Source organism: Acipenser ruthenus, chromosome 14 (genome assembly GCF_902713425.1).
Source record: "Acipenser ruthenus chromosome 14, fAciRut3.2 maternal haplotype, whole genome shotgun sequence".
Lineage (NCBI taxonomy): Eukaryota > Metazoa > Chordata > Actinopteri > Acipenseriformes > Acipenseridae > Acipenser > Acipenser ruthenus.
The window spans coordinates 23071640-23085635 of NC_081202.1; the positions used below are offsets into that span (position 1 = coordinate 23071640).

At 36.8% G+C, this 13996-nt stretch overlaps 1 protein-coding gene and 1 long non-coding RNA gene across 35 annotated transcripts in view; one reads left to right on the forward strand and one right to left on the reverse strand.

Moving 5' to 3' along the window:
* The first annotated feature begins 3209 nt into the window (after positions 1 to 3209).
* LOC131697359 (uncharacterized) lies at positions 3210 to 4613 on the forward strand. Its single transcript, XR_009307193.1, has 2 exons — positions 3210 to 3702; positions 3819 to 4613. It is a non-coding gene; the product is annotated as an uncharacterized LOC131697359 (long non-coding RNA).
* Positions 4614 to 7853: 3240 nt separating this feature from the next.
* Positions 7854 to 13996, reverse strand: part of LOC117419551 (C2 domain-containing protein 5) — a 40748-nt gene continuing 34605 nt past the window's right edge. For 20 of the 34 annotated variants that reach the window (XM_034032382.3, XM_034032385.3, XM_034032383.3 and 17 more), the window contains 5 exons: positions 13702 to 13758; positions 13436 to 13537; positions 12527 to 12717; positions 10737 to 10883; positions 7854 to 9344 (listed from right to left, as the gene is read on the reverse strand). In XM_034032382.3, the coding sequence (XP_033888273.3) occupies positions 9213 to 9344; positions 10737 to 10883; positions 12527 to 12717; positions 13436 to 13537; positions 13702 to 13758 (629 nt within the window). In that variant the 3' untranslated portion in view covers positions 7854 to 9212. The remainder of the gene's footprint in view (positions 9345 to 10736; positions 10884 to 12526; positions 12718 to 13435; positions 13538 to 13701; positions 13759 to 13996) is intronic. The other 14 variants (XM_058986138.1, XM_058986137.1, XM_058986136.1 and 11 more) reach the window with 4 other exon arrangements.

The window sequence follows — 13996 nt, forward strand, 5'->3', positions numbered from 1 at the left end:
ATACTGTGGATTCATTGACAGCTGCATGTATATACTAGTTTCATATTAATAAACTTACACCTAGGAATGTTAAGCCTTCACATCAGCCCCTAGGAACAGAGAAAAAGACCCTGAGCATTTTAAATTTACTGTAAGAATTAATTATTTATTTATTTAAGCTGGAAAGGCTTTGATTTGCAAGTCAACATTACTACTGTGTTAAGTGTAGCTCTAAAATGTTATTCAATTGTTCTTTTTATTTTTGTTCAATTTTAATTTTAATTTACCCACTGTAGTCTAGTCATATAGTGCATTTGTAAGGACTATTTAAATATTAAGTATAATGTCATCCACTGTGGATGTAACTAATTAGAATTGTAACATGAGAAATGAGATCACCATGACTTACTCCACTGTATGAACATGTACAGTTTTAAGTTTGAAATACAGACAGATGCTTAAAATATAGAATGCCCTTAAGTCTCTTCTCAATTGGATAAGCTGTTCTCTCTATACAGTATATGTAAGATGTAACTGACTAACGGACGGTCAGATAGGCGGCCTAGACCTATCACCAGATAATTATATACTCAATAAAGCTTTTTGACTTGAAATCGCTTCACAAACAGTAGAACATTAAGCCTTTCAGTGCACACCCTCTCCTAGACGAAAAAAAACCCTTTGGTTTCCATACACAAGTTCTGCGTTACAGCCCTATGTGAGGTGAAAGTAACAACAATTAAATTATATATTGCAAACTCATCTATTAGCAAAAGAATAATCTATTAACAACAAAACAGCATACCTTAAATCGAAATTCAATTTTTTATTTCAGCTGTGTACAAAAAAACAGCTTCCCTTAAATGAAAATTCAGTTTACGCAAGGGGTGCTAGATCTTCATTTGAGATGTGTACTTTTGCCCCACAGTTTATTTAAATACATTTTATTTGAACTGTGCAAGCACAAAGTGTCAATCATTCCCCTCAGCCTCGCCCACTTCCATCGAGGACATCGGGGCTTGCTCTTCCTGTCTGACGACACGTTCAGCCAATCACAGCTAACTTAGTTGGAACCCAAAACTGACGTTGAGTGTACTATGAAGTGCTATTTAGTATGAAAATTAGAGCATTTATTATGAATTGTAAGAAAAAAAGGCCTTGTTTGATAGCAGATATTTAATTAAAAAGTCACATATTGCTTTGAACTAAGCAACAAATACACGATGTGAAATAAACTCATTTATAATAAACATTTAAAGGTACAAAATCATTTAACTTATGTAAGTATGTCTTGTGTGATTGGCTGAACGTGTGTGTGTGTGTGTGTGTGTGTGTGTGTGTGTGTGTGTGTGTGTGTGTGTGTGTGTGTGTGTGTGTATATATATATATATATATATATATATATATATATATATATATATATATATATATATTGTAGTGTTCTGCACAGACAGGCAGGCAGGGAAGAAGGGACATGCTGAAATCAGTTCAAAAGGCTTTTCTTTATTTAAGATGCTATGTCCAAGCACCCTCTCAGAGTCCACTGCTCTCTGGTGAGGGTGGTCTGTGGCATCAGTGATGAAGCCGGGGACATCCTGGGTGCCAGTGATGTGACAACCGGAGAGGCGGGTGCTGGGGAAAGAGGCACTGCTGCCAGCCTCGGTCCACGATAGGGGGCAAGGCGGTTGCGGTGTAGTACCACCTTTGTGGTCTGACTCCAGCGGCTTGGAGCTACTCCCTGGCAAAGGAGTGGGCACTGTCCAGACGATCCTGCAGACACTGGGCGTACTCCACAGTTCCTGCACTCCTGGGGGTTGTCCATAGGGAATTTCATCTGGCGTCCGTAGTTCCCGTCCCATCATCAACAGAGCAGGGGTGCAGTGTATAGTCTCCTGTACTGCGGTGCGGCATGCGAGCAGGATGAGCGGGAGGTGCTGATCCCAGTCCCGCTGGTGTTCGCTGGTGACGATGGCCAGTTGGGTGCAGAGCGGGTGCAGAGTGTGCAGTTGGAACACTCAACCAAACCATCGCTCTCGAAGTTATGGCTCTGGTCAGAGTGGAGTTCCTGCAGGACCCCAAACCGGGAGAAGAACCCGCCGATGAGTGCGTCGGCCACCATCTGTGCCTCATGATTTGGCAGCACGTAGGCATCTGGCCACTTGGTGAAGTAATCCACCACTGCCAACACGAAACGGTTCCCGCTATCTGAGGTGGGAAAGGGACCCATCACGTCAATGGCCACCCTCTCCATTGGCTCTCCGACCTGGTACTGCTGCAGGGGTGCATGCGACTGTTCGCTGGGTCCTTATATATATGCCAGAAGGCATGTGGGAGACTGAGACCAAGTGGAAGAAGATTCTATGGTCTGATGAGACCAAAATAGAGCTTTTTGGCCTCAACGCTAAGCGCTATGTTTGGCGCAAGCCTAACACCGCACATCATCCTGAGAACACCATCCCTACCGTGAAGCATGGTGGTGGCAGCATCATGCTATGGGGATGCTTCTCTGCGTCAGGGCCTGGAAAGCTCGTGAAGATAGAGGGCAAAATGGATGCAGCAAAGTACAGAGAAATGCTGGAGGAAAACCTGCTGAAGTCTGCAAGAGACCTGGGACTTGGGAGAAGATTCGTCTTCCAGCAGGACAATGACCCCAAACATACAGCCAAAGCCACACTGTGCCTGTGTCATACCTCAAAATTCGAGTCGGCTTTAACTGCAGGCCAGAGTCCTGTACTGTCAGCGGCTGTTCTGTGGGAGAGCGTGCGCGCGCAGCTTTAATATACGAATTGTTTTTTTTTAACAAACTGATTAATATTAAAATAAATTGCAATGTCTTAAAACTAATTGGAAGGTCTTATTCAAGCAACCCAGACGTTATGCATTCATGGACCCTATACTTTTTAAATAATTGAAACGATTAGGAAACAATTCAAATTTGTGGCGCAGAATCTAGTTATATAAAGTAGTTTCCCTCATTACTTTTCTGGGGGCATTGCAGTGTTAAAATAATAATTGTTTCAGAAACAAGGGCAAGTACTTTTCTTTAACTTGTTCTATTACGTTTAGTTCTGTATTTCAATTCGTTACAATGTTTCAAACTAGCTCTCTCAGGCAATCCAACCGATACATTGTTTCAGATCTGCCGATAACTCCTTTCACTGCAGAAACAAAGCAACTACATTGTTTTAAGTTTACCCTGCAGTTAACTGCAATACAGATTCGCACAGCACAGTACACACATAGTCAAGGTAGGACTAGAAGTTGAAAGGAGTCTCCTGTTGATGCAGCAGTGCTGCCAGTAGAGAACACAGGCTTTTTATTCTTAATTTTGCTATAGATTTAGTATTTGTTTTGCATGCGAGTTCAGAATGGTTGCAAAGTACGTCCTCTGCTTCAGAACAGTTCAGAGTTGTGGATATTAGGGCACGCTATTCTTTCAGCACCACATGCAAATGGGAATTTAGGGTCTACTTGTGTCCCCTTTGGCAAGTTTTTTTTTTTCTTGCTTACAGAGCATTTTTAGGGGTCTAGGGCAATTGCAGTAAGTGGTCCTGTTATTGGTGGAAGGTATGATAAGAGCTCCTGGATAAAGCCTAAAAAGTTATTTTTTGTCTAAATTATTGAAAACGGGACTTTCAACTGCATCCATCCGATGCCACGATCTCTGTGACTCAGTTGTTCATTTGGGTCCATGTGAAGTTTATACCTGGTATATTCTGCATAGTAAGTATGGTAATAAATAATAATAATAATGTGTTCTCTTTGCAGTGCTCTCTCTTCGACGCTGTGTAAAGGTGCGGTGTCTGATAAAGCCCTTCTTACATTTTTTTTTCCCACAGCCTGTATCTAGCAGCTCATACCTGTTATTGCACTGCACAACATCAGCTAAATGTTGATGTACAACAATCCCTGGGGCAGGAATGCTGAATTCCGAATACGGTCAGCTGCTTGCAGTTCTTTAAAATGTATTTTATTTAAACTGTCTGTAAACATTTTGTAAATTTCCTGTGTTTAATGTAAGCTCTGAATCAACACAGGGTTAATGAACTCTTAAAATTAAGCTACACATAGCTGGTGCACATCAGCAGTTTGCAATCCCCAGTCTTCTTGTTTGACCTTGTGATGCGTGGGTATAGCACTATGCTGCCTGTGAGAATTGAGCAAAACCCACAGCATTGTTCTTAAAAGTAACTTCTTGGTATCTGGGTTTCTGCTGACATTGAAACGCAAATGTTAACTTTTAATGTGCTTTGTCTCACATCATGCTAGGTAAATAAGACCAAATTTGGTCAAGGAAATCACGTAAGCTAGCTGCATATCTGTGCTCTACGAAGTAATTTCTTTCTACACTGACGGCAGCTCAGAAACTAACGTCTCTGTGCCATGCTGGCTCTGTTGTCATAAAAGCTCAGCTTGGCTCAGCTCAGTAACAGCTACACTGATGCAAGATCAGCTCAAACATCTACACTGATGCCAGCTCAGAAACTAACATCTACACTAATGCCAGCTCAGAAACTAACATCTACACTGATGCCAGCTCAGACGTTACACCTCCTGAGGCCTACCATATGCTGTATGTGTTTTTTGTTCTTATTCCTGTTTTTAAATTGATAAATAAAATCTTTCTGATTGAATTTAAGACTAATTATTTTTAAGAAGAAATCAAACCTCTTACACACCCCAGCTTTAGTATTTTGTGTGTCCTCCTTTTGCTTATATTATGGCATTCAGACATTTAGGATACTTCTTAACCAGTATGTTACATCATATTGGTGAAATATGGGCCCATTCTGTCTTGCATATTTCCTTCAGCTCAGACAGACTGGATCCTCAATGCTTGGCTACAGTTTTTTTTAGATCAGTCCAAAGCATTGCTATTGGATTGAGATCTGATGATTGAGAAGGCCATTCCAGAACATTTATCTTGGCTTTTCTCATTGAAGGCTTTCCCTTTTTTTCCCAAACATACTGTGGTCAATTTTGGGGTAAAAGTTCTATTTTAGTCTCATTGGACCAGAGCATTTGTTGATGAGTGCTTCAGATTCCTGTTCATATTTCCTGGAACGTTTTAGACATTTTTAATGAATTTTCTTTAAAAGTGGTTTGCAGTTAAGTCTACGTGCTTACAACGTATGTGTTCAGGTGCCTTTGTACAGTTCTTTCATCCACTATTATGCCTGATGCTTCTGAATCTTTCTTTAAATTCTTGTCTGTTAATCTGGATTTGTTTTTAACTGCTCAGACAATTCTTTTACCTGCTGTAATCATAATTTGCTTTCTTTATAAATACTTGTATGAAATATTGATTAAATACATCTGTGATTTGGTTGTCTTTAGTCACTACATTACCTACTGACTTTCTCTTTTAGTTTCCTTTTGGCATAACATATTGAAAAACAACGTTTACTATCTTTTCAATCTCCTAGCCTGTTTTTTTTTTTTTTTTTTAGGTCTCTACAGGCCTCTCTATACTCTATTTGTGAGGCTGTTTCCTTTTATTTAATATAAATATATCATTTTCATTTGTTTTTAATACTCAGCTTAATAGATCAATTTACTCATCATGGTTTCTTTTTCTTAAGTTTACCATTTCTCATTTTTGGGATAAATGTATTCAATTTTTGGGATAAATGTAATCAAATTGTTTTCAACTTCATTATCTATTAGTATTCTATCCCAGTCTATTTTTAGAAGTTCCTGTTGCATTCCTCTGTAATCTGCTCAACTGACATTGTATACCATTGTCTTTGATTTATGTACTGCCCTTGATTTATTTGTCAACAACTTCAAATTATGGTTGCATATTGTATCTAATTGGGGCATTCACCAGTTGTGATAGGAAGTAATCTTGCACTAACTATCATTCCCATGTCAGAACTGTTGTCTGGGATCATGTGATCACAGTTTATGTTTGAGAAGTTGAAGTCTCCCATATTTAAGGTGTCCCCTTCCTTATTTATTTTTTTGATGCTTGCAAATACGTTTTCGTTTAATGATTCATCAGATCTTGGGGGCCTATAGCAGACTCCCACTATTAAACCTTTAGATTTGTTTTCATTTAATTTAATCCATGCTGATTCACTGTTGTTGCCATTACTTTCCAGTATTTCCCATTCTAAGTCATTTTTATATTGCAACCCCTACCCCTCATTTATCGGGTCTGTCTTTCCTAACTAACCTGTATTCTTCCATGTTGAACTCATCTTGTTTGGAGTTAACCGGGATTCCGTTATTCCTATAATGTCATAGATTTCCACATTCACTATGGCTTCTGATTCTATAAATGTATTTCTAATGCTTCTTGCATTTAAATAGAGACTTTTAAGTTTATGAACATCTGCGACAGTTTGGTTGCACTTGTGTGTTTTATTTTTGTTCCCCTCTGCATCGTTTCCCATCCTGTTTTGGATTATTGTATTTGTTGTTTCTGTGTAGTTGTAGTGTAACTCCCCTTGGCTCAAGCCTCCCTGCCCCTCCAAGTCCTTAGTTTAAACTATACTGCAGTATTTATAATTGTTTTCATTTGGTTTTGTGTAAACGGCCTGCCATCATGTGGCTTGATTAATTTGCAACACAAATTTTATACCTGATGTTTTCTGTGATATATAAATGCTGAACCTCCCTGCTGCAAGTCAGTTTCATTCACAGACGACAGACTTTGATAGTGAGCATCCGTATCCAAGACTGCATAAATGAAAGATATTTCATGATGAATATCATTCTGGAGAATGCACTCATAACATCATGATTCCTGTGGCCCGACATCCCTATTTATTGTCAACTAGACACCTATGAGCAGGGTCCACTTTGTATTGTCTTATTTGTTGGCGTCTATAACCCCCTAGTGGTCAGGTTACTACATTACATTATACAATTTAATGATTACATTTTCTGGCTTCAAGATGCCCCCTAATTTGAAAGCTTGGTCGGGGAGTCATTTACATATCAAACAGTCCAGTGAGTGACTCAATTTCCTTGACCAGTTACAATATTCCCTGAAGGAAAAATAAAGTCATTTTAATTTGATGAAATGTATACCATGGGGAAAGTTAATCAGAGAAGACAGTATGTCCCCTGCAACCTATTTAAAGCACTAACATCCAAGATATGTTTTTAACCAGTCCCTGAATATACAAAGCAACAAGTAGAGAAATACATTTCTGTGCATTTAAGGCTATTCAAGTATAGGAAATTAAGAATTTGTTTTGTTGTCAGAATTTTGTGTATACTATATATCCATATTTTAATCAGCTGCATATGTAAACAACTTCCTTTGCGAAAAGTAGTGAAAATGTGTATATAGTTTTCATATCTGAGTTATACTATTCAAGTTTTAATATTTAATAATTTAAACGTTTAGGGAACTACACAACATAATGCCCCTTTTGTCCAAAGCGCTTTCCTGAGCAATATGCCTCAGTACATTCTACTCAATAGTACTTGCTAGTTGCAACACTTTTAGATGGACATTACCGGACTGATACAGTGCAGCAGCCTGTTAGAAACAAATAATTCATCTACATTTGGGGATTCACAATTAAAATATAATTTTCAATTTACTAAAGGTCACTTGAAGACTAAATTAAAGGTTTAAAAACATTAAAGCATAAAAACACAACCTCATGAGCAGCTTGTGCTACCCATTCCTGTTACACAGGGCTATATTATTTTCATCCTCAAAAACAACTTTTAATTGTGTTAACAAAATAAACATGTCATTAAATGTTATATACGTACAAGCAAGATTTAACTAGTTATTACACCATGGGTTGTAAAAAGGAAACATTATAGCGTTTTATTTATATTTCTGACAAGAGCTGGCAAGTTTGGGAAGCATTTATGTACCTGCAAATCTAACACAATAAATGACACACTTCTTGAATAGCAGTTTTTATTGTGCAAGAACAAATCTTCACGCTTATGTCAAAGATAACAGCAGTTCAAATGAAAGGCTAGCATGCTGCCAATTAAAACAAGCAACATATACAGTGCTATATGTACATTTGTCTTAAATGTACATAAACCTGCATTACTATTACCACCAAAATTGTTTGCTGTATAGCACAGTCCATTTCAGTAATAAAACCTACGTTTTAAATTTGACAAACATGCACAATATCTATTGCATACTTAAATACTTTACTTCAGTATTACAAAAATACCATTCTGATTTTCGTACACATTTACACTAAAGGGTTTTGTGGCACCTACAACAAAATATAACAAAAAAGAAGTTCAGTAGTACACAAGTTTATGAAATTCAAGTTTAAGAAAGCACAGCTGTCAGATTAACATTGTGTATGTTCCTTTCCAATTTAAAGCTATTATACCAACTCAAAAGCTGTTTCTAAACAGTTTAGCAATTATGAGAAAGCAATTTAAACATGTATATTAGCACAATGTTAGGCGAATAATGGTGCAGAAATGTAAGCTGGACAATTAACTTGCCACTAGATTTAGCTGCAAAAAGTTATAACAGAATCACTGTCCATGTGGATACAGCTGATGAAGGTAATAGTGAATTTATTACTACTCATTTGGTACACACTGAACATGATTGTAGCTTACATTAAATGGCATATACTGCCTTATTCTTCCAGTTTACCTGTAAAGTACTTGAATGATTACCGTACCATTCTGAGTTGTAAAACATATTGAGGCCTTTCAATCGTTCTAGATGTTGGTGGATCTTAATACCACTGTCCTTTAAATCACTAAATAAGACTCAATTTATGTATTTTTACAGACAGAAACACACTAAAGAGATTTTAATAACGTTGGTACAAAAATTCTAATGATCTCAGTTGTGGTAAATAGACTTGCCACAGTTTTGATCAATTGAAAATTGTATTTTTAGATGCTACAGTAAATTAACTGGAAGTGTTTAAATAAAACACTGAGTAAAGCTGCCTGAATTCTGACACGTGTAATGTCCAGATTCTTATCTAAAACCGATGGACAGATTTTGTTTTAATGGAGTTACAGAGGACACCATGTTTACATGGAAGTTTAAACAGAGTTCGTGCTTTGGAAATCATGGTTTCTGTCCCTGTGAGCCCAGGTTACTGAATGTACATTTATTTTTATTTTGTACATCACTTCACTCCTGATCATCCCATTACAGGTTGTAGAGAATACTAGAGAGAAAGACTGAATCTGGAAGTAACATGGATTTAAGGCTCCCTGTTCAGAAATGCGCGTGTTTGCTCTGAGAACAGTCTTTTAAGTTGTCTTCAGGTAGTAACATCAGCGCCACCATTGGAAGCTTGCGATGAAGTTGTCTGGGGCTGTACAGGTATAGCTTCTAATTCAGACTCACGGACAAAGATTACTGCATCACCACTTACATTGATAAGACACTGAGCCTGCCAAAACAAAAAAAAAACATAGCAACATTTTATTATTATTTGAAACAACTGAACAATGCACTGAATAATAATACAAATAAATACCTTCGAGAAAGTACTCCCTGACTAAGAACATTAAGCAATTTTTTTACTTCAAAGTGTAAATTAAAGGCCAAATTAAATTAACTTAGAATGAATGTGGAGAACTGTCTTTAAAGTTCTATAAAAAATACTTAACTGAGACAGTAGAGTGATAAACACTGTATTTTTTAATTTATTTCCAGACCCTTGCCAGAACACAGTACTACATTTTAATTCTAACAAAACATGTGCTGCAAAACATGGGCAGCAGTGTGGAGTAGTGGTTAGGGCTTTGGACTCTTGACCGGAGGGTTGTGGGTTTAATCCCCAGTGGGAGACACTGCTGTTGTACCCTTGAGCAAGGTACTTTACCTAGATTGCTCCAGTAAAAACCCAACTGTATAAATGGGTAATTGTATGTAAAAATAATGTGATATCTTGTAACAATTGTAAGTCATATAATATAATGAATAATGGTATATCTGTATAATGTGATATCTGTATAATGTGATATCTTGTAACAATTGTAAGTTGCCCTGGATAAGGGCGTCTGCTACTAAATAAATAATAGTAAGTCACCCTGGATAAGGGCGTCTGCTAAGAAATAATTAATAATAATAATAATAATAATAATAATAATAATAATAATAATAATTTATAAGATCACAAAATATAAAACAAACAAACAAAAAAATGGTTTAGGAGATTCAACAGTAGAATTTTTTAAAACTAAATTAACCCTGGAGTAAACTAAAGGGATTTTCTTTTCTTTTTTTTACAGTTTAACATAATAATTGAAACTATAGTTACTATACTTAACATAACCAACTTCATCACGTGGTAAAATAGTGAACAACTGCAATAAGTATGTCAATCGATTTCATAACAATATAAACATTGACGAATAATAAAATAACTATAAAATTGAGCTTATATATATATATAAAAAAATAGCTATATAAAGAAAATAGCATCACCACCTAATGGTGACTGCCAAGGGGTTAAATGCTTTTTTTCCCCCAGCTAAGGTAATTGATTGGGTTCAAAGTTTCTTTGAAGTTATACAATAAGAAAAAAGCAACCAAGCCATTTTTAAGTAGCCTTCAATTCAACACCTGGTGTGTTTACTTCTAGTATAACTTTAACAAGTGGCTACTTGGTGTAATTTATATTTGGGTTAAAAAAATTGCAAAGAACCCCCATTGTATTAAATGTTAAAAACTCTGCAGTGAAACTTAAACAATCCTCACAATCCCTTTGACAGACCACAACAAAAATATAAGCAGTACGATTTATAGGAATGGACAGGGGAAATCAGTTATTCATTACCTGATTTTTATTTGGATTCTCCATGAAAACGCATTCTTTCATTATATAAGAGACAACTGCATTTCCTCCCAAAGCTGCAACGTGAGCTCTCACCATCGCAAACACCTCTGCAATGAAAGCGTGGAGAAACCCACTGACACCACCTTCCTGTGTGAAACAACAAAAAAGAAAGCTCTTCATGACTTGACTGCCAAACACAACTGATACACACTTAAAGAAATGTGCATCTATAATCAGTCAGTGGATTATAATGTTTACAGACAAAAGTAGCACAATTTGTTATATCCTGATAATGACAATTTGAATACTTAATAAAAGCCAAATGAAAGTATGGCATTGACATACATTTAAATATGATTTAAATACATACTGAAGTATTAAAAATATATATATATAAATGTGTTAACCCGACCTATAAAGTATAGAGGCACGTAAAGCCAACAGAATTAAATGCTTACAATATTACATTATTTCTGTAGTCCAGGTTGTTAAAAAAAAAAAAAAACAACAACAAAAAAAAACATGCCAAACCCACAAAGGCTTGCAAGCAATGTGTTGGCTAGCTAGACTGAGCAACAGAGAAACACATGATAAAAAAATCTCACATTAAAGAAGCAGAACTTGGAACCATCAGAATGAACTTGATACCATTCAGGAATGAAAACATCATAAAAGGTTAAGGGAAGGGTAAAGAATTAAAAAACAGTAATTTGTAGCTTTATACCTAGGATTGCTACTTTACAATTTTAAAATCGGTAAAGCTTGTTAAATGTCGAATTCCCCAAAAATATGAGCTCAACTGAAATAAATTTATATAGGATAAATGTCAGTAAAACCACTCGCTATTTTTTTTCTTACCAAAATTAGAATTTAGAAATCATCTGTAGTTTGTGTAGTTTTAATACTTGCTGTCTGTCCCGTCTCTGTTCCGTTCTGAATGGCTAGGGGTACGCTGTCAGTCAACTCAGTGGCTACTGTAGTTTCACCGTCAGTCATTTCATCCTGTTCTGACAGATCTCATTGACTGAAGTAGAGCTAGACTGCTCTCATTCGTTTAAATGACTGTCAATCATCAAACCGACACCGACTGTGCACTTTCATTTGCCAGCTACAGCGCTGGTCATTCAAAGAGCCTACTTTGAAATTAGCGGGTAAAGGTGTAGGTAAGCTTTTGCTGTAGGTATATAGGGTGACAGTTACTAGTTTGATTTGAAAATGGGGCGCAAGAGGAAACCACTTAATGAGTATTGTGCACAATACCCTTGTGACTCGAGCTGTGCTGAAGCAGGAGTGGGGTGGAGCTCAGACTCTGAATAATACGTGTTCTGTTCAGATATCTCATGTTTTGTTCTGTCCATATTATTTTTACTTGTACAACTATGCTATAAAAGTCTGCATAATACACTTTTATATTGCGTTTTCTACGGCTTATTTGAGACCTTTTTAAAATTTGCGTAGTAGGATCTTTATCTTACAGAGAATGTTGGTAACCATGGTTTTGTTGCATGTTGAATATGATAAAAGGGTTTCGCTAAATGAGACGTTTCTTAGTGGCATAAAGAGCCTGTTTTTTTTTTTGTTTTTTTTTTTAAGCATAAAGGTCGATTTCACCCACTCTCTGTTTCAATTGAAAAATACAGATTGAAAAAAAAAAAAATGGTAAATTCTTCCAAAAATAAAAGTCGGTATTAATCGTCGATATGGCAAAAAAATAAAAATGGAATAGTAGCAAGCCTATTTATATCCTTTAACTGATAAGTATACTTCTTAAATTTGGTTTGATTGCTCACCTCACGTAGAGACGTGGTCTCTCGAATGAAGAACATGTTGATGATGCCGACATATTTGACTATTTTTGCTCCAGGGATGAAAGACAGTGGAGTCATCTTGACGACTGTAATGGTAGAGCCTGTGTATGCTGTAGTAGAACGTACACGAGCATGACCTAGAGCCTGCGGACTGGCTTTTTCAAGAGAAGATGCTAAAAAATAAGGGTGAAAGAAGAAACAGAATATACAAGGTATTTAGTAGGGGGAGTTGTAACCTACAAAGCCTACATTAATTAAAATGATTGTTTTCAGTGTATCAAAATACAGCAGCTGTGTGACGGCATTCAGCAATCTCTGAAGCTTCAGCGACGTAACATCAAGCATTGCCTGCCATGAAGAAATAGGTAATTACGGAAAGCATGCAGTAAGGAGACATATAAAAATAGGCTGAAATAAAATGTTAATTGACAGTAAAAAAGGCGTAAGGCAAATTTATGGTTGTGACGTAACCAACAATAAATCAGAGAACATGAAAAGAAAGAATGGCATAAACTGGCTGTCTGCTAAAATTCCTGGTGTAAGAGTGTGAAAGATGTTAAATGCAATGTAACTTCCAGTTTGTTTTGTCTTCTTGCAACTATAATTTTGCCAATGATCAAAGATTTTGCCTTTTATAATCTGAAGAAAGTGGAATTTCCTTACTAATTAGTTAATCTCTCATCAGTACAGAGTAATGCTACCAAATCATGTTGATTTCATTGCTCCACTGAAGTCTTTAGGCTATATTTCTGCAGCTTTCACACTCTGAAATCAGCTGTGCTTGATCTGCAATGCCAACACTGGGTAGGATAGTCCCCCCCCACCGTCACCACTAGAGGATCTGTCATTGCTCAGATTATCACCATAGCGCTAGAAACAACGTCCTCCTACTTGTCTTAATTGATCCTCGTCTTATGGTCAGAGCTTTCACTTTAACAAGCTCTATCCAGCTGTTGCATCTGTTTGCAAAGGAACTGTACTCAACTGAGGCGGCTGAAAACACACAGAAAAAAACAAACACAAAATATAACCAGAAAAAAAAAGAATATGGATGACGTCGGTTGCCTCAATGCTCCTCTGATGAAGCAATTATCTGTCTGATAGAAGATAACACCCCCTTTCATTAATTACAATGTGCCGAAATCATGATAACTCACCTCTCTGAGCTTCTGGGATTGCCTGTGTGCTCACACTCTCCTGTAGCCCTAATGAGACTTAGGAAAAGTACAGACTTCAACAATTACAACAGCTACCGAGCTACCGGTCTTTTTTACACTGAATGCAGGCCTCCTCACTGAAATAATAATTGTGTATTAAATATACTGTAGATTCTGATTCTGAATAGGCTGCCTGATTTCTATAGAAAACAATTCAACAAAAGAACAATGAAAGAAACATATAATCCTGCACAACATTGGATTCTGATGTAACAAATTTGTTTCTGGTTTAGCA